We start from the raw sequence: 19,314 nt of genomic DNA, 5'->3' as shown, positions 1-19,314 counted from the left end.
GCAGAGTCATGATCTATTAATGGACGAGGCTTTGTGCCCATCCTCTTCAGATTACTTCTGTCACAGTCATCTACTCCTTTCTCATCAGTATCGGTTGACCTTATGCAACTGAGACAGCCCCTACATTATTTAAGGTTTTAAATTATAGTAATAAAACTTCGAAGTGCACTTCTGGTTTATGGAGCATGATTACCACCAGCTCTCAAGGGCAAAGAGCCCCAACACAACAGCCGTTCTGCAGCATCGGCAGTCACTGCCTCCTGTCCCATCCATGTCACCTGGGGGCAGTGCTGGTGGCACTGCTATGGATGGGTCTGAAGTGAGTTAATGGCTTCTGCTCTTCTGTTCTAGAGCTCAGGATGTAAACAACAATTCCACTATATAAAACAGATTGCATTATTTTTTTTCTCTGTGTGTGGACATTGTGATCAATTAAAAAATGTAGTGTCACGTTTAAGTTTTATTTTTAAGAGTCTGGAAGCTAAAACTTGTTCACCTGTATGTTTTACCACCAGTAATTTTGAGGCAATTGAAGTACTTTCAGCACTCCAGGTTTTCTGTATTCACTCTATACATATTTCATCTGCAACAGTGCAGAGGCTATATTTCTGCTACATCCATGAACTGAATCTGATTTCTCCTAATGAATCTTGCTAGCCCGTCCATCTTGGCAGATTGATGTGTCATCTTCCCTCCTTATAAGCTCTTACTATATTCCACCCAAGCAACATCATATCTCCTCAGAAAGGCATTAACTTGAGATTATATAACCTTTAAGAGCTTTCTAAAGGAAAATTAGAATTTTCCTACAAGTGATACTGTTTGCAAATAAGAGGATGGAAGGCAGTACTAATACTTTCTTTCTATGCATGTAGTCCCATAAACTCTCTAGGGAAAGATCATAATACAATGCTGATTGTTCCAGCTGCCTACAGGGCAGCACAACAGTCCCTTAGCAAACTGATACCCAGCGTTATAAATTTTTCTTTACATCTTACCTGAGCTTCCTTCCATTTTACAATGATTTCGTCCCTTTCATTGCCATAAACTATTAATTTCCCATTTATTCCTCCCTTTCTATCTGGTATTTAGACAGTTCATAACAACTACTTTTTCAACCCCATCCTAAATCATGCAGGACACCCCCTTCCGGTATTTGGAATACTCTTTATAACTGTTACTGCATTCCATGCTTTAGTCTGTTTATTAAAAAAAATATATATTTTTTCAATGCATCTTCAAAGTTAGGAGACCAATACTTACCATGCTAATCCAGTGGTAGTGTCACTAGATCATGTAAGTAGGAACTGAGAATTTTCTGATTTAAATTTTTTGTCGTATTTAAATAGCGCTAACAGATGCTTATTTATTACCTGCAGGCATCTTTCTTTCTCTTCCCTTCTCCCCTGCCTCACTAAATTTGCTAGGTTTTTTTAGTTCATTTCTAAGAGGTTCTTCTGTTATGTTTACACAACAGTACTAGTGGAATAACAGTCGTTTGCTCTAAAGAAGAGAGATTAATTAAATTTCTATAAAGTCAATTGAAAGGGTAATTGCTACAAGCCATCATAGAAATACTTTTCCTTTACAGTAAGTAACAATGAAATTTGAATAGACAGGATAACTGCTGTTATAGAGGGACTATAGGACAGAATAGGAATGGAAGACTTGTAGTAACAAACGCTAAAGACAGAGGTGGTGGGTCACCAAAAATCTCATTTGAGAGACCACATATCACACTGTCTTTGGGGTTTCTGTTTCCCCTAGCTTCTTCCTTACCTGACCTACTCAGCCAACATCTGAGTCAGAACTGTCCTCCTAATGAGACTTAGCTATATATGCCATTCAGTTAGCTAGTGGAAGACTAGATACAAAAGATAATTCAGATCCCTATGACACACTAAACAGGAGCAAAAAAAAAAAATTTATGAGGTGCATACCAGGTGAAATACAGGTAATAACAGCAGCATCTGAGTCCTGTGTCTCAGCTGAATGGTGAAGTTTTGCATAGAATTGTGCTGTCTGAAGTCCTGAATGTGGTGGTATTTCAGTAGGCAGCTGTGAATTACTTATTTGGTCCTGACCGTCTTGTTCATACACAAGGGATGTGGTATTGCATTTTCTATAGCATTCCACAGAGCAAAGGGAAAAAGAGCAAAAGATTCACCATTCAGCCCTTGGAAGGAAACAACAGTAATTCCTGTTGAACTTAATTTGTAAACTTAAGATTTCAGGGAGAATATGAAGAAAGTTTGCCTTAAGGAGATTAATCACAGTCAGGATAAATTTGTACTACAAGATCGTTCCAACTAAAGGGGCAGAATGAGAGAGAAAAGGCTCAGAGTCTAGAATGGGAAGAAATCACAGATAAATCAAAGACAGCTTCAGTTAAGTATAGACCCTGAATTCACCAGGGTTATGGTGATTGCCCCTGCAGCTGTCATTGTCTGCAGTGGATACAGCATGGTTTTTCCTTCAAAAGGTGAGCATAGGCCAAGGACCAAAGGAAATACAGGGCCAAGGACAAAAGGACAGAGGACACCTGGCTTTGGTACTCTTCCTTGTGTTTTCAAAAGCCATGAGAGGACCATCCTTCACACAGGAAATTAAGAAGTAGTGGTAGGATTGGCTTGCAAAGGCAGGCATCCAAAGTGGATGTAGCCAGGTCACCAAGAGACTGGATGGGTGAAAAAGTTCAGATCAGTTGCCGAATTCAATTTTTAGTCTATTCGTACCCTGAGTCTCAGGGAGTGTGACTCCAACGAGTGTCCCTTTTTAGGAAGAATTGCTGTGGACTGATGAGTCATAAGGGAGATTGCGTAGGTGATGCCAGGTACTTCGAGCACAAAGATCTCTCCAAACCTGACTTCATATTTATGAACTGTCCCAAATTCATAGGACAGCAGAGTCAACCTTCCCCTCATGTGAAAAGGAAACTTTCCCACTTGTATCCATCACCCAACTACAAACAATGACAAAATTTATATGGAAATAGGATGAAATCAAATCTTACATGTGTAAGATTCCTTCCTTTCCCAGCAGCAGCTGATGAGAGCTGGCAGTAGCCTGTGAAACAAAAATGCAAATTTGGATTCTTTTAGACACAGACAGGAATAAGAAAATAAGCAATAAGCTTCTTACACAAGTCAGTACTGGAGCTAGAATTTGGTGCTCAGTTCATCGAGCAAAAATCGTGTCGTTTATGAAGGTATAAGCCAAATACTGTTTTAGTATTAGCAGTAGAAGTATGGCAACTAATTCAAAATGGTTGCTTGCTTCTAAGAAAGATTGCTGTTATGACTTGACCACCAGCTCTGTGATGATCAGAGGATTAAATGAGAACAGTCAGTACGGGGTAAATGACATTCCAAAAAACAAATTAGAACAGAGAGGTCACACCACAGTCAGGTGCAGTTGAAATTTTGATACTGTTCAAGTCTTAAATTAGAAACACTCCCAGCTCCATCTTTTAAAGCCAAGTAACTGAATGCATTTCAGACAGCTATCCATTTATCAAGGGCATTGTGTCTGCACTGCTTCATTCTTCCCCTCCCCCCGAGTATTTTTTAAAGAGTAAATCTTACATTTTTGGAACAACACATAACATAGTGCACCCGTGGCAATAAAACAACATTGTGGTTGCCTTAGAAGGATTGCTTACTGAAATTGTATGCATTTTATGATTCTCCTATGTTTTTCTATTTTCATATTCTGTTGGAACATTCTGTAAAAATTTTTTAAACGGACCTGGCTATCCTGGATGTCCATCATATCACTTCTATGACCTAGTGACTGCACATTGCAGCCAGAAGAGCCAAGATGAAAGGAAAGAATTAAAATGTGCGCTTGGGAGAGGTTGAGAATTCTTTAGTGATTCCTCTAGCATCTGCAGAAACTCCTCAATTAAAACAAGAAAGCTGATGGCAGTTTGGAACAGTTTTAGAACTGCATTTTGTCGTTGAATCAACATCCTAGTCTTAGAGGAGAAGGTGTAAAAACCATAGTGTTCTACTCTTCAGGAACTTTTGTTGCTACATTTTTGTTATATATCTTTGCTATATAGCTGTATTTTGCTGTATTCACAATAGTGATTTAGATATCAGAACTCTGAGAGAATTGTGTACAGTTGATGTGTGCCATACTTCACTTATTTCTCCTCAGAAATGTGATTAGTTTCTAAAATTAATTGAGAAAGCTGCAACGTGGGTGGCAGTTGCGTGGACATGGAAGGCCCTTGAGCCAGACTCTTCCCTTTAGCACTGAGTCACACCTAAGAAGAGCCTGCCACCAGTGCTAGGAGCTGGCTAAATGGCATTAATCTTTGTACAGAGACTCATGTTGTGGTCGTCAAGTGTAGCAACCTTGGCAAAGGGAGGTAAACAGCCCAGCCTTTTACTGATTATACTTAATGATCAATTTGTTGTGCAGTTGAAGTGAGATGGTGGAAGAAACATATCCTGTCAGCTTCTGCTGATCTTCAGAAGCTTTGAGAACAGCTAAGAAGTACTTCAGGAGATGCACTTGATTATGACACTGGAGTTTGTAGAGCAGAAAAAAAAATGTTAAGGTGTCTAGGTATGATTGTTGCTGCTGAATAGAGTCAATCACAGCACCAAATTGTAGATGTAGGTTCTTAAAATGTATTGAAAAAGAACACCTGGAAGCATAAATCCTTGTGCTCGGTTGGGACACCTCTGTAGAAAGGCATGACAAACTCTAAGGATGTGGGTGTTATCCCCTAGGGAACTGATAAGATGATAATCATGGGAAGTCAGAAGACCAGTGTTACTGTTTCCAGTCCTTAATGCAACCCTTTTCACTCCCAAGTCTCACAGGGTTAATGACGTACAGTGAACGACTCTAGAATTACAGTGCCAAAGGCATTTGGACACTTGCATTTGTACACGTGTGCAAAGCAAATGCTGGTACAAACCACACAACAACACAGTGCACTATCATCTTGTACAGAGAGCATTTTGTTTACTTGACTTTTAATCACCTTAACCATCTCTGATTTGCTTGTTTCAGTTTAAAATAGTTATTGCAACTGCACACACCTCAGAGGGAAAAAAAAAATCTATAATTCATGGATCGCACAGTTTCAGTTTTTGACCAGGGTTAGTACCTGTAACAGAGCAAGTGTTCTGCTCTGGACAGTAGATCTCAGAAGTGTTGGTAATTTTTCTGTGATGGTAGTAACTGCAGTCAGTCGCTTGTTATCCACTCCATGCTATATAAAACTGTAGTGCTATAACAGATTTTATTGTGAGGTTCCTAAATGTTGATACCAGCATAAAATTTATGTTTTGTGTGGGAAGTGTAGGTTATTCGAACAGGCAGGAATAAAAATAGGAGGAGGAGCTAATGGGGTAGTAACCGTTCAGCATCTTTGAAGGTTTTATTAATGCACTGTAAGTGGTTGCCTCTCCTGCACTTCATGAAATAAAATTAAATGATTAATAATTACTTGATTTTTTTTTACCTGACTTTATAGGTTGCTCCTTAGCAACTTAAGTCTGTGTTAATGGCCAGCTTCAGAGAAGGATAAAAAAGCTTTGTAATATCCGGATACAGAATACTTACACATCATGGAGGTTTCAGTCTAATCTAGTAGCTTGAGTCTGGTTTCTTTATCTTTCATGTTATATTAACAGCTGTGATTTTTGGTATCTCTACAACCTTTGTAGAGGTTCGGTACCTCTGTCTCCTACTTAGCCCTTGGCCTCTCCAACACTCAAAGACAACACAGCCTGTAGTGTAGTTACACAGGTGATGAAAGGTATTTCCTTACAACTAGTTTGAAATTGCTACATTGCAATGTAGTTGGTTGGTGGCAGTTTCCACTGCTCCTGTGTTAGGAGGGGAAGAGAATAGGAATTCCCTATTTTCTCAATAAGTACCTCAGGCATAGCGGATGTGAAGCAGGTTGCTCTAGGATTTGTTACAGAGCCCACGGTACTTTACCTGATGCAGAGATATGTAATTACACTGCTCCACAGCAGTTAATGCTGGCACACTATGCAGGGTTTGAAAGACCTCAGCTGGATTTTTATTCATCAAAAATCTGTGGGTGTGTCAAATTTCAGGGGTCATTCGGGAGTGGTGGACAGGTGTGGTTTGACTATGAACTTGTCTGAATGGTTTACCTGACTCCAATACCTGCAGAATTATTTTGATTAACTGCTTGGCTTCTTTAATCTGAAACATTATGCATTATTTGTATTCCCAAAGATATGAGTAACTGTTTTTGAAAACTAAAAGGGAAGTGCAGAAATCATTGAGAATCTAGGGAGCAATAAGAAAGCTGTAGACCAACCTGGATGCAGTGAAAAGAGGTTGACTGGTGGCAGCTGTGCAAAGATATTCCTGTATTTAATAGGAGCGGAGTTGTCATTAGCAGCAGAAGAGAGGACAAAGAAAGAAAACCTGTGTTCAGAATATTCCAAAACAGCCTTTCTAAGCAGCAAGGCAAAGAAAGACAAGTGTTTATCACAAAAAGTTTAGAAAATCAATTTCCTGGATTTTCATGAAGATTCAACAGCGTCAGTACGATTGAAAGATACATTTCAATGATTTTTCAAGACTTCATTGTAACTTTTCCAGCACTTCCAAAATTACAGCCTTGTTTAGGAGCATTCTCTGTTCGCTGTGACACCAAAATGGAAAAAAAATCCCTCGTCAGAGAGAAGATAGACAAGTAAATATTGGTCTTTCATGAAGTTGCAACCTTGTGTTATACTGAAGTGCCATTTTTTGTAGTCTGTGAAAAACTGAAACTGTGATTCATGGTTCCATCAGTGGCTACTGGTAGAAATTTCTGGAATACCATGTTTCATATTTAGGTTCAATTTTGTTTAAGTCAGACTATTCCCTTAGGTAAAGTAGCTTTATACACTAGTATTTCAGCAAAGGATCTCTAAATATGTACAACAAAACAAGATTATGACAGGAGTTTAAGAGAGACTTGAAAAGTTGCAGATGACTGATGGTGCTATCGTCCAGTCTTAACAGGAGTCTTGGTTCGATGCACTTAACCAGGTATACACAGGTTGTAAAGTAGGAGTTGAGGAAGCTATGTGTCTTTCTGTAACTTTGGCAACACAACATATTCCATATGCAAAAAAAACCCAGTAGTTCAACACAACATAGGATTACACTGGTTAGTTGTAATCATTCCAGTTTTCCACTCTGGTTTTTTTTGCAAATTTCACAATATTGTGAAATCTTTCTTGTTTTTTATAGAGGAAAGTCCTGAGAATCCTTTAGTAATAGAGCAAAAATAGCAGCTATAAAAATAAAAGAAAATTAAATCACTAGGCTCTCTGGCAACACCAACTGAAAAATTCAAGTAAAAATAGGCCATATATAGAACTGAAAAAAAAAGTTATTGCAATGTGAGGAACAGCTGGGTTAGAGTTCCATTTTCCCCCAGCATTTAAAATGGCATGTCTGTGTATCTTACCCAAACATATGTGCCTCTTCTGTTCTGTTGAGGGTCCCGTACCATTTCATCCCTGTTATGCTTTGATGCCTTCTAATACTCTGTCAAACAAAATTATTAACATCAGTCCCATCCTTTCCTCAAAAAAACAAGGTGCATATACAGTACAGCATTTCATTTTGGTGGGGTTTTGAAGTCCTGGGACAAGAAAGAGAAGATGTGAGAGACTTGATTTCACTATTGTTTCCTTTTTTATTCTTTTGCAAGTGTATATGTTGCACATTAGAGAACATCAGGCAAAAAGAGAAAAACAAAGCTTTGAGGTGGAGGCTGTAACGTAGGAAATATGAAAGCTGAATTGCAGAAGACTAGGCAATTGATTCCCAAATTTGGCTTCAGATATTAAATCCTTAACTCCATTCTGCTAAAATAATATGGGCACAGAGATAGCTAGGTTAACAGATTTTAACACCAGTTGGTGTCTTTTGTGGTCATCTCCCTTAAGTCTTGTATATCACAGCCACAGAATTGCATTCCGTGCTTCAGTGACCGTAGCTGAATTGGAACATCTTTTGTGGGAAAATTTAAGGAACTAATCTGAAATACTCCAGGTTTGAAATGCCCAGGGATGGAGGAGAATCCATCATGCCTGTTTAAATTCTGTACAGTAGTATACATTTACAGTTTATCTGCTCAAACCTGTTTAAACAATTTAAATCTTGGGGATAGGCTGAGAGAGGGGAAGAGCAAATAAAATAGCTATAGAAGTGTAGTGGTAATCCACAGTATATACCCAAATTTAATTACACTGTTTGGTGATCTTATCTTTATTTAGAACACTTCAGGCTTTCCAGTTTGGGAAGCATGTGCACAATCTTAGCTTGAGAAATGAGTTTTCTTATGAAGTGAAATCAGTGTTAGTTGTATGCTTTGTCCATTAACTCTTTCAGTTATGTCCAAAGGTATTATAAAGCCATGATGTTATTTCAAAGGAAATTTAATTTTCATTTGGCTTGAGAAGGCCAGTAGCTATCAATTATAATATATTATCAGTTGCTCACTAATGACGGTAGGATATATCTGGAGGGAAATCTTTTTTATATATTGTGTTTTCCTATGTGTAACAAGCTAACATGAAAAAAAGCAGCTTATCAGCATAAAGGGCCCATTACAAACCTGTGTCTGTGGCACTTGTAGTGAATGCAACTTCATTCTCTAAATGGAAGCATAATCCTGAAAGAAGTTTTGTTTCAGAGTACAGCAGTTAAAAAAAAAAAACAAAAACAAAAAAACCCTCACCTGCCATCCTCAGAGCATACTAGTACTTATTCAGTCGTGTCTGCCTGACTGATCTGTGTGTTTTTATAGGTACTAGCAAGGTAGCACTCACACAACAGTGGAAGCACAAGCTTGATTCTAGCACAGCTCACTCACTAACAGGATCATTATGCAGTTTAAAAATGTAGGGGCAAAGTTTGCCCTTAATTATACCTCTGTAACTCCAGTGAGCATAACAGTGTGCAAGGGATTTCATTTGGAGCCAGAAGAATGGCTGTCACAAGAACTTCATGTCATACTAATTGTATAATTGTTACGACTGAATACTCCAGGGAAATAACTTTGCATGATTATTACTTGGCTGAGTCAGCAAGCCTGTCAGGCAAAAAAATCTTAAGGCAGGCTTTGTGGAGCACTCCATCCTGTGAAAGATTATTATCTTACCTCCACTGTCTGTCTAGCCACTGTTGACAATTATTAAGAGTTTTAGAATAAAATTAAATTATTTCTAATTTTTGTGAACTTTTCATTAAAAAATATGGAACTTTGGCAATACCAGTTCACTCTTTTTAACACATGATGTAATGTCTTCTGAGTTAATATATCAGGTGCAAAAGTTTCAGCATTGACAGCCTTTGAAACCAGCTCTTCTATTGTCTGCAGAACCCATTATTTATTACTATCCATTCTCAAATGTTTGTACAGCCATAATTTCCACAGTTGACCCCACAGCAGCACAGAATTCCTTCTTTCTACCTTTTTTTTGCCAGTTCCCAAGATGAGAAATAAAAATCGTGGCACAGATTCTGTGTCCATTCTGTTTGTGCCTCAGTTTCCTTAGTGGTGACAACCTCCTGTAATAGCTGTGATATTGCTTTTTTCTGTGTAATGGTCTGTATTCCCTTGCCATATGATTTGTTCTTTTATTATCTTTCTTTGCTATACAAGTGACATAGTCTTTACAAAATGATTTCTGCAGGTGTATGTAATTCTTCTCTAGTCAGTCTGATGATATGCTATCCCACGGAAGAGCTCAAAGTAATCAAATAGATGATGAAATAAAATAACCTTCATTGTCCCCTCCTGGTACTGTTTGCATTTTAAATAATAATTAACAGAACAAGTAAGGCATTATGTGAATGCTCTAGGCACAAGTTGTTACTGCTGTTAATATACCTTCTGAAAGAGACATCAACACATGGTTAAAGTATGATTGCTAAGATCCCTTTTGAGCTCAAAGATCAATATGTTACATCTGTGTCTGAAAGATCTTCTGGTTTTTCTTCCACAGTTTTTGAAACTTTAATTTTTCTATAAAATCATTCTTCTTTGAGGTTAAATATCCTCATGGTATTTTTGCTTTCCTATACAAAGGAATCTGACTAGTCCTTGATAGACTGACTCAATAAACATAAAACCAGAAATGGATCACAAATATATAATAAAGGGATGGCAGTGAATTATTAACTAGTGTGATTATAGGCAGTCAAGTGTTGCAGTCACAATGCTCATTTTACCCTGGTTACTGAATTGTATGTTTACCGATATAACTGTGAGGCTTTTAAACAATTAAATAATACTTCATGAGCAGTTTGATATAATGTTGTTGCCAGAAATAAAGTTGACCTCAGTATAATGCCTACCTCAGCACTTTCCCCACCTCCATTAATGAAAACTACCCTCAATTTCTGGCAATGACAGATACAGGTAGAGGAGAGGGAACAACCCAAACTTCAGAAAAGCTTTAGTTAAAAAAAAAGTAAACCTGTTAATAAAGGCGAGCCTACCAGGAATGAGTCTCACTTGTCTGCATGTGCCTTTGAGCAACCTGGGGTAACAGCCCTGAGCAGATCCCTTCCCATGGCTTTTAGTTTTAAAGCCAAAATGTTACAGATCTGAAGAAAGTTAAGCTATTGTTTAAGTGAATATGGAAATAAATGATAACATACTTTCATAAGCTAAAAAAGTAATTCATCACTAACATCAAGGAATCAGAAAAGCTCAATTATCTTTTTCCTAGAAAATTCCAGGGTTATCAGACTTTTGCAAAGAAGCAGAAGCAGATATATTGGTCTGCTACAGACTTTTTTCAGAAGTGCAACTGGCAATTAGGTATATAGAGGTACCTTAAATAAGGAAAGATTTCCAGAATAGAAATAAAAGACAATAAACAATTGTCTCTACAGAAGTAAAAAGCTCTTCTAAGACTGATTTTTTAGTGTTTTATTTTTGTTGTTCTTTTTGCAGGTGTTGCTGCTTTGGATTCCAGTGTTTCTGGGAAGATTGGTTTGCGAGCAGTCATGTATTATTTCTGCACTACGATCATTGCTGTAATACTAGGTACCCTGTGATCTGGAACTTCTAAAATCCTCAGCATCGCCTAATTATGAGTATACAGCACTGTGACATTACTAATTTCCCAAGACAGGATGGCAAGAAGAGACAGGAATCATACCAAACACCTTGACATCCTTGTAGCAAGATACAGGGAGAAGTTAGTCCTGCTGTTCACACTTGCACTACATCCATATCCAGTATGAAGCCACAGGCAGTTTTGCCATACATTTCAGCTCAGGGAGGATTAGGAGCTGTCTGCTTAGGCAAACAATGACCAGCAGTGGGAAAGCTGAATGAACGTCAAAGGCCAGCCTTAACTACAAAGTTAATTTCCTCAATAGCAAAATGATATATTGTTGCTGATTCTCAGATGTGAGAATGTTTAATGTGTCTCACCTGAAAGAATGACGGAAAATATTACTTTCCTTGTCATTTCCTTCCTAAAAGGTTTTTGTCCCTTCTGTCACTGCCAGGCTTCACTCCTATATCCCTGAAGTCCACATCTCCTCTTGCAGGAACTTCATTCCCTAGAAGCAGCTCTGAAGTCTTCCATATTTGCTTAAACAAACATCTTCAGCCTGCCTTCTTAAATAAGAAATAAAATTAAACCCTCCTCTGTCAGCTGTCATGTAGCTTGTGTGGCTTATCCTTGTGTTTCGTTGAGCCTGAGTGAGTACCATGCCTAGATATCACCCACTAAAAAGAAACTTATTTATTTGAAGGGCAAAATGTACTTCATTATGTGGCCTACTTGTAAAACAAGTAGTATTTAACATAGAAAAAGAATCACCTACAGACATACAAGGCCAGATTAATTTCTAGAGGTTTCATCATTGAGAATAACATATCACTGTGGTTACACCATTTAGGCTATCTCGTCTGTGTGGGAATTTTCTGTGAATACATAGGAAAATCAGTAAAGACTAACATTAATATGTATCTAATTTTGAAATTGCCCCTACTCTGAGAGAGGAGTTAAACCAGGTAATCTCCACAGGTCCCTGCTATTCTATGATGCTATGACACTACTTATTCATTGTGCAGATTTACACAAATTCAGTTCTGCTTTTATTCACAGCTGTCATTAGAAAGCCTTGTTCCTGGCTGGTTGAAGAGTCATCCAAGTGCCTCTTTCTCCCTACACTGAGTTTTAGTAGTTTCATTTTGCTTTAGGTTTGTTTGGATTTGGGAGAGGGGGGGAAAAAAAGAAAAAGAAAAAAGAATGTACATTTGGAAAGGCCTAGTATTTAATATAATAGAAAAACTGCCTAAAACAAAACCAGTAAAGTAAACAGAAAATTTGTCATTGATTTCAGTATTCACAAGGTCAAAGCTAGTATTTCTTGTCCATATTTTTTTTATTTCAATCTGTTTCTGAAGCCCTTCTCTTATGTGACTTTATTGCTAACTAAGTTTACCAAAACATCCTGTTCTACATTGAGGTCACAGGGTAATGCACCTGTGTTCATATCTGAAAGCTAGTAACAAGAGAGCTGTATAAGGGAAAAGGTAAATAGCAATTCAAAATATCACCATGCAAAAGTTGGAGAACACTTCAGCTGAAGCTCAGCTGAAGTAATTTACTATCTTGGTGAGCGGTGGTGATTTAGTACCATATGTGTAAAAACAAAGCTAGAGTGCCCAAGTCCAGTGGCAAAGCTGCAAGTAGCTCCTGTGTTGGGGTAACCCACACATTTAAGGTCACCACCTGTAGACTTCTTTTTTCTGAACAGCACTGCATAAGCACCATGGGAAAGCATTTGGTGAATTTAGCTCACAAAGAATTTAGCTGCATGGCATACACTGAGGCAGGATGCACCAATGACTCTGCTTGCACTATAAGCTCTTCTTTTTCTCCTTCTGCAGGGATTGTCTTAGTTGTGACTATTAAACCCGGAGTGACTCAAACAGCAAGTGAGATTGACAGAGTGGGCAGTACCCCAGATGTCAGTACTGTTGATGCCATGCTGGATCTGATCAGGTGAGGTTTTCTTTTTTAGTTTCCATACCCTTGCTGCAGAAGTCCAAACAACTACAAATAAAGTTGTGATGTGTAATACAATAAAAATGCTTTCTAATGTTGTTTGGATGAATAAGGAGAGAATAACTTGTATTTTGACAGGTTAGACATTTTACAGTATATTCAAAGCAGTTTGTTAAAAAAAATTTTCTTTACACTATAGACTTTGGTTAATAAACCACCACCAACAAAAAATCCCTCCTTCACAAAAATTTATATGTAAGATTTACCTAGTACAAAGAAAATACCCAGAAAAGATTGAATGGTTGGCAGGCTACTTACTGGCAGCTTCTGTGTCATCCAGCATAGATAAGCACCTGAAATTGCAGTGTTATGTTTCCCCTCCTCAAAGCCAGATGCAGAGTAACAGATGCAGTATGTAAAAGTTTCTTGGAGTTGCACAGTCAACAGGTTTGCTGCATCACCAGTATCTAAGGCAACCTTATAATGAGTCCCCATCAGTATCCTGGAAAATGATGGATACTTAAAGTGGTTCAAAGAATGAAGCCCTTAGAAAAGTCTGCAGAAGACTTGAACAAGTTTAAGGTATTAGAAAAATTTTCACAAAAAAGGGCTGCATATCCAATAGTGGCTGAGTAGTTCCCTCAAAAATGTTTCTGTAGATTTTTTTTTCTCCAGCTGCAATTTGTCTGTTCCATATCACTTTTCCTGCCTGCTATTTTCTTTTTGTAGGATTTTTACTTAATCTATTGTATAAGAATCAACTGCCACGTATCTAAAATTTACTTTCTCAGCAATTTTTATTTCAGGAAATGTGACTGGCATTTGCAGATGCGACTCCAGATACACAGTTCTTTGACATGTGTAAAATAAATACACACATATATATACACACATACGTATATATCTGCCTTGATAAAGTCACCATCCTGTTTAATAGCAAATATCTGCTGTCATCTGGGGCATCTCTGCCCCAGCACGGATCAAGGTAGACCTCTTTGAGAATAACTCAATTTCTTTAAGGTTGTAGGTGAGATAGTTAACAGTCCTCAACCCCACAGCCTCATGTTCAACCCTCCACAGTTCTTCCCAGCCTCCGTTCCCTCGTCCCTGTCCATGACGGGAATAGCAGCATCTTGGATAGCTTATCTCATTCCTCATTGTCACTTGCTCAGGAATCAATGGGGGGAACTGTGCAATCAGCTGCAAACCTAATGCAGTCTGTTACCAGTAATTTCCACATGAACATCTCCACACATATTCACAGGGCTGATGTAGCTCCATGCACAAAACCACCTTCCTATAATAAGAAGTGGTAATAATCATAATTCAGAGTAGTTGGGGGTTTTGTTACAGTTTATAGGTCAACTTCTTATAAAAAAATGTAAGACTCTAAATTAGGAGTTTGAGACCTGAAGACCTCTTTTAAAGGAATTATAGTTACCTTTCCTACATATTTATATTAATCAGATTTAATATGCAATTCCATACAGTCATGTAAAGACATAGGCTTGTACAAAGTACTCTTGCATTTGAAGAAATTTTGCTTTAAAAACTTGAAAAATAAAGGCAGGTGTTCTGAAAGGTCTGGAAGGGAGATAAAGAATTCTGCTTCAATATGTAAACTGCTTTATTCTGCACTGGACTGGGTATTCAATAAATACGTAATTGATGCTTTTTTCTGCAGTCATTTGAATCTGAAATTGGCAGTTGGAAGGGGGCACACGGCTGGATTGCACTACTTCTGATCTAATTTCCTAATTTTTCAGTGTGTGAAAATGGTTCTTGACCCTGGAGTAACACATGGGAATCTTCTATCAGCCAAGATTAATTTCTGAATTCAAAACTACGATAAAGCGTACCAAATATCTGATTCTTCCAGCGCAGCCTATATGAGGTTTTTTTTTTCTCTGCCTATATTTGATAAATCCCATAAAAATAGTGTCTCCTGTATTCGTCATGCCAATAGTGGAGATGATGCAGCAGGGAAAAGAAACACTGGGTTTAGTAGCTTACCAACATAAATGTCAAATACTAAAAAATAAGTTCCAGGATTCATCTGTAGGAAAAAAGTCAACTGGTCATTGAAAGTCCTGAACCCTTAATTTCTTATGTCTCTATATGTGACAGGGCCAAATACACTGCTTTCTGGGTAAAGGGACACAGTCTGATCTGTTTTTCAAGCAGTGGATTTTACAATTTTACTTATATAAGCAGCTTTATCTTAGTATGCTGTAATGTTGAAAAGAATCTACTTTTTTAACAGAAATATGTTCCCAGAAAACCTTGTCCAGGCCTGTTTTCAACAGGTAAGTTTGACCATTTCTCTTTGCTACTGTAGTTTTCATTCCTGACTACAAATTACTCTTCTTTTATGGCCCCCAAAACTATGTCAGGTAAAAATTATTTCTGAGAAATCCAAGAATATCTTATTCTCCCATAAAAAGACTTTTTTTTAAAGCGTCTTGTTTTCATTTCCATTGTGGCAAACACTCTGTTTTCAGCTATTAAGTCCTTGATCATCCCTTGTGAAAAAAAAAACACTGCTTAGGAGCTGGATGCAGAAGCCAAGAAGTGTGTAAGACAAGATTTTTCTGTTTGGGACAGGCAGAGTTAGAAGAACCATGTCAGGAGGATCTATTTCCTTGTTCTTAAAAAGCCTCAGTGTCTGATGAAATCTGCACAGCAACCCTCACCCCAATATGTCTCTCATCTAACATCCATTGCCAGACCTGATGATCCATCTTAAGGAAAAGGCAGTCAGTTAGTAGAGTCTATTTGAGACATCTTTCAGAAAAAGTGAGATTTGCAAGATGAAGGAGGAAGCTGCTGTTTATATATGAAATTTACTTCAGATTCAGTCATCTTTATCTGTAAATATATTAGCTGGTTTTTGTGATGCTCTCTGCTTCCCTTTTTTGTTTTCCCCAACAGCAGCCTACCAGTTTATCTGAGGTTTGTATGCGAGGTAGTTAACCTTTCCCAGGAAATAATGTTAACTATCCTGCTGTGCACAGCACTGAATGTTTTTCTGGTTTGTAAAACTTCTTCATGTAGTCTTTCCTTGGCAGAATGATGACAGCACTAAACCATAGTTACAGTTATCATTATATTATATATTATATATATATTCAGAATAGCGCAGGATTTCTATAAGCAGAATCAGTGTAGTACAATTTTATAATAGCGCCACTTAGCTTATAGTTTCTAATCAGATGGACTTTCTGCAGATTGGGTCAAATCTTAGTGCTTGGTTTGCTGTATCAACGTAACAGTCATCATCTAGACTCAAAAAAACATTAAAAGAATATGAGTCACTCCCTCAGTCCTTGGAGGAAGCAGACAATGGCGATGGTGTGCCTGGCTGCCGGGGGGTCACAGGTCTCACTGCCCAGCAGCAGCTGTGGCCCAAGTTTCCCCTTAGGACTTGTAACTGCTTCGCTTTAGGGACAGTACTCCGGGTGCGGTTATGCTTCCCTGTTCTGTGGCGGGGTCATCACCAACACCGGCTTGGCCCGGTGCCTGGGACCTTCAAGGCAAATAAGGAATGGAGTAGTCAGCCTGGCACCCAGGAATCTTGAGGCTGGTAGGGAGGGTAAGAAGAAATCTGTTTGGTTCATCTACTTGGTGCGCAGGACCTTCAGGGCCTGATAATGCAGGGAAAGGGGACTAATAAGTGACCAGCTTGGTCTCAGAGAATGGCTGTTTGCATTATATAAGGGTGTTAGTTATGCTAACCACATTAGCGGGTGTCTGGTTGTATCAGGTGCATATGCTCTGCAGACCTCTTCTGGGGTGGCTGTCAGCAATTCTTTCCAGACTGCCGGTCCCAGCAGAAAGTCCCCTTGCCATTGTCAGGAGGTGTATCTCATCCCCAGGTCCACAGGGCACCCGAGAGCCTGGGGAGCAGAATTCATAGTGTTTTATCTGAGAATCGCTTGTTTGATCTATAGCATCTGAAGTACAGAAACATGATGGCTCACATGAATTGGGAAATGTTTGTCTATGTTTGCTACCTTCAAGTCAGATTGGTCCATTTTTACCTTATTTTTGTTGGGCATAGCCTTTGCCCATTCTTTAGTTTCCTCATGTTCTAAATGAGCTCTTCTATTATTTTAAAACCTTTTCCAGTATAAAACCAAACGTGAAAAACTTGAAGCTACAACTGGTGTGGATAAAAATAGCTCCATATTTACAGAAGAAACAGTTACAACTGCTACGACAGAGGCTTCAGAGGTGTGACCTTTATTGTTGTATTCCTTCATAATATATGAAGTGGGGAAAAGGAACATAAATTAAATTTTATTTAGTTGATGTAGTTAATGACTGAGAGAAGCGAGGAAATGGTACATAGATTTTAGCAAGGGCACTAAATAAGTAAATGCTAGAGGTGATTATGAGGATCAAGTAGGTTTTGTAACACCAGAGGACTCCACTGGTAATTAAGCAGTCCAAAGATAATACATGATGTGAGAAAATAATCCATTCATATACTCCATTAAATCTGTGTGCTAATGAACTGTCAATTTGCTGAGAAATTTAAAAAAAAAAAAAAGTCACTGTGGAAAGGCTAGATATATATCAGCATGAGATGTTTGAGCAGCAATGGGATAACTGTAAGCACTGCAGAAAGAAAGGATTGGAAATTCATAATTTTTTTAATAGAAAGCAAAACAATGGAATGCATTTTTTAATTAATAGTTTGTTACTCTGCAAAAAAAATGTAAAGAGACAAAGTGAAGAGGAGGTTTAACAAGCCTCTGATTAGAGGTATGAAAAGCTTATGGATGCTGATGGTTTATAAAGCCTAGAATTACACTGGAGGAAAGAGAGAAAGGAATTCAATAGAATATGAACACAGGACTATGAACAGTACTAAATCAATATGCATTTTATTATATTCCTTCCAAATTTCATCTCATAGTAATGAAAGCATGGGAGCATGAGCTATGTGAAAAGACCTTAATTAAATCCTGAAGCAGGATGTAGTAAAGAATTACACCCTTTCTTTCATATGTTCATATTGCACAAACACAGAGGAATGTGTGAATACCTACCTATTTAGTAGGATTTTTATATTATGTGCATCCAATTCTGCTATAAATTATGCCATTTCACTGTTTTCAGCTGAACAATAGATTTTAAGCTTAGGGCAAAATTAAACACCATTGTCCCTGTTCTTACGCAATAGACTTTATCTTAAATCTAGACAAGCCCTTGAGTTGCTCAGAAATAGCTAGAAGGATTATACATCAGCTGTATTTTGTTCTCCACAGCAGGAAGTAAGTTTTGAGTATATTGAAGTCATGACTGTGGCAACCTAGACCTTGCCATACTTTGTGTCAGACACCTGTAGAAAGGGCAACATAAATTAAAGGGTGCTTTATCCACTGCTAAGGTTTGGTCATATCCTTGCATAGCTTTAAAATACAAAGCTTTCAAAGACATTTTAGTTCTACCTTCATTCCTGAACTTGCCTACTTGGCACTGCCAGAAAGGGGATAAAGTAACTGGAGAAGAGCTCTGTGTCTTTTCAAAGAAAGTTCTAAATGTGTTTTCATTTTAGAACTCTTTAAAGTAAATTCAGTGTTTTCAGAGTGTAACTTTTTTTCTCTGGAATCTAATCTATAGAACAAAACCCAAGAATACAAAATCGTGGGCATGTATTCCGATGGCATCAATGTGCTGGGGTTGATCGTCTTTTGTCTTGTTTTCGGAGTGGTTATTGGGAAAATGGGAGAGAAAGGGCAAGTGCTGGTGGATTTTTTCAATGCGCTGAACGAAGCTACAATGAGAATAGTTCAGATAATTATGTGGTAAGTCAAGCACGTACTGGCATTTTCTAACAACTTCTTTAAGTGTGTTTTGTCATTGAAGGGGTGGGAGCAGACTCATATTTCATGTTTGCTTTTGCACAGTGCTTGACAGCAAAAAGCTTTAAAAGAGAGGTTGATAAAAAGTTTCCTTTCCACAGAATTTGATCCTTTTGAGGAAACTGGAGGCAAGGCTTCCACTTACTGTATACTAAAGAAACAGTCCTACTGGTACAAAAGAAGCCTGAGTTTTTCAGACATTCTTGCAAGAGGTTTATATCAAACCAGTATAACTGCACTCGTGAATTGAGGACTGTAGAAGCATTACTACCCGCATGACCCTCTCAGTCTTGAACACCATTCCCACATAGCCATTACATTGACAGGATTGCTGTCCTTGGAGCTAAGTTCCTTTAGAAATATAAATATACAAACCACAGGACAGAGCAAAATCCAAAATGGTA

At 38.1% G+C, this 19,314-nt stretch overlaps 1 protein-coding gene across 1 annotated transcript in view; it reads left to right on the top strand.

Moving 5' to 3' along the window:
* The window catches only part of SLC1A1 (solute carrier family 1 member 1), a 56,076-nt gene that overhangs the window by 22,571 nt on the left and 14,191 nt on the right, over positions 1-19,314 (top strand). Inside the window, exons 3-7 of the mRNA XM_075078638.1 lie at positions 10,967-11,059; positions 12,923-13,037; positions 15,304-15,346; positions 17,169-17,273; positions 18,669-18,853. Coding sequence (XP_074934739.1) covers positions 10,967-11,059; positions 12,923-13,037; positions 15,304-15,346; positions 17,169-17,273; positions 18,669-18,853 — 541 coding nt within the window. The remainder of the gene's footprint in view (positions 1-10,966; positions 11,060-12,922; positions 13,038-15,303; positions 15,347-17,168; positions 17,274-18,668; positions 18,854-19,314) is intronic.

Source organism: Phalacrocorax aristotelis, chromosome Z (assembly GCF_949628215.1).
Source record: "Phalacrocorax aristotelis chromosome Z, bGulAri2.1, whole genome shotgun sequence".
Classification (NCBI taxonomy): Eukaryota; Metazoa; Chordata; class Aves; order Suliformes; family Phalacrocoracidae; genus Phalacrocorax; species Phalacrocorax aristotelis.
The sequence above is the reverse complement of the archived record's forward strand: the minus strand, read 5'-3'. Positions and strand labels throughout refer to the sequence as shown.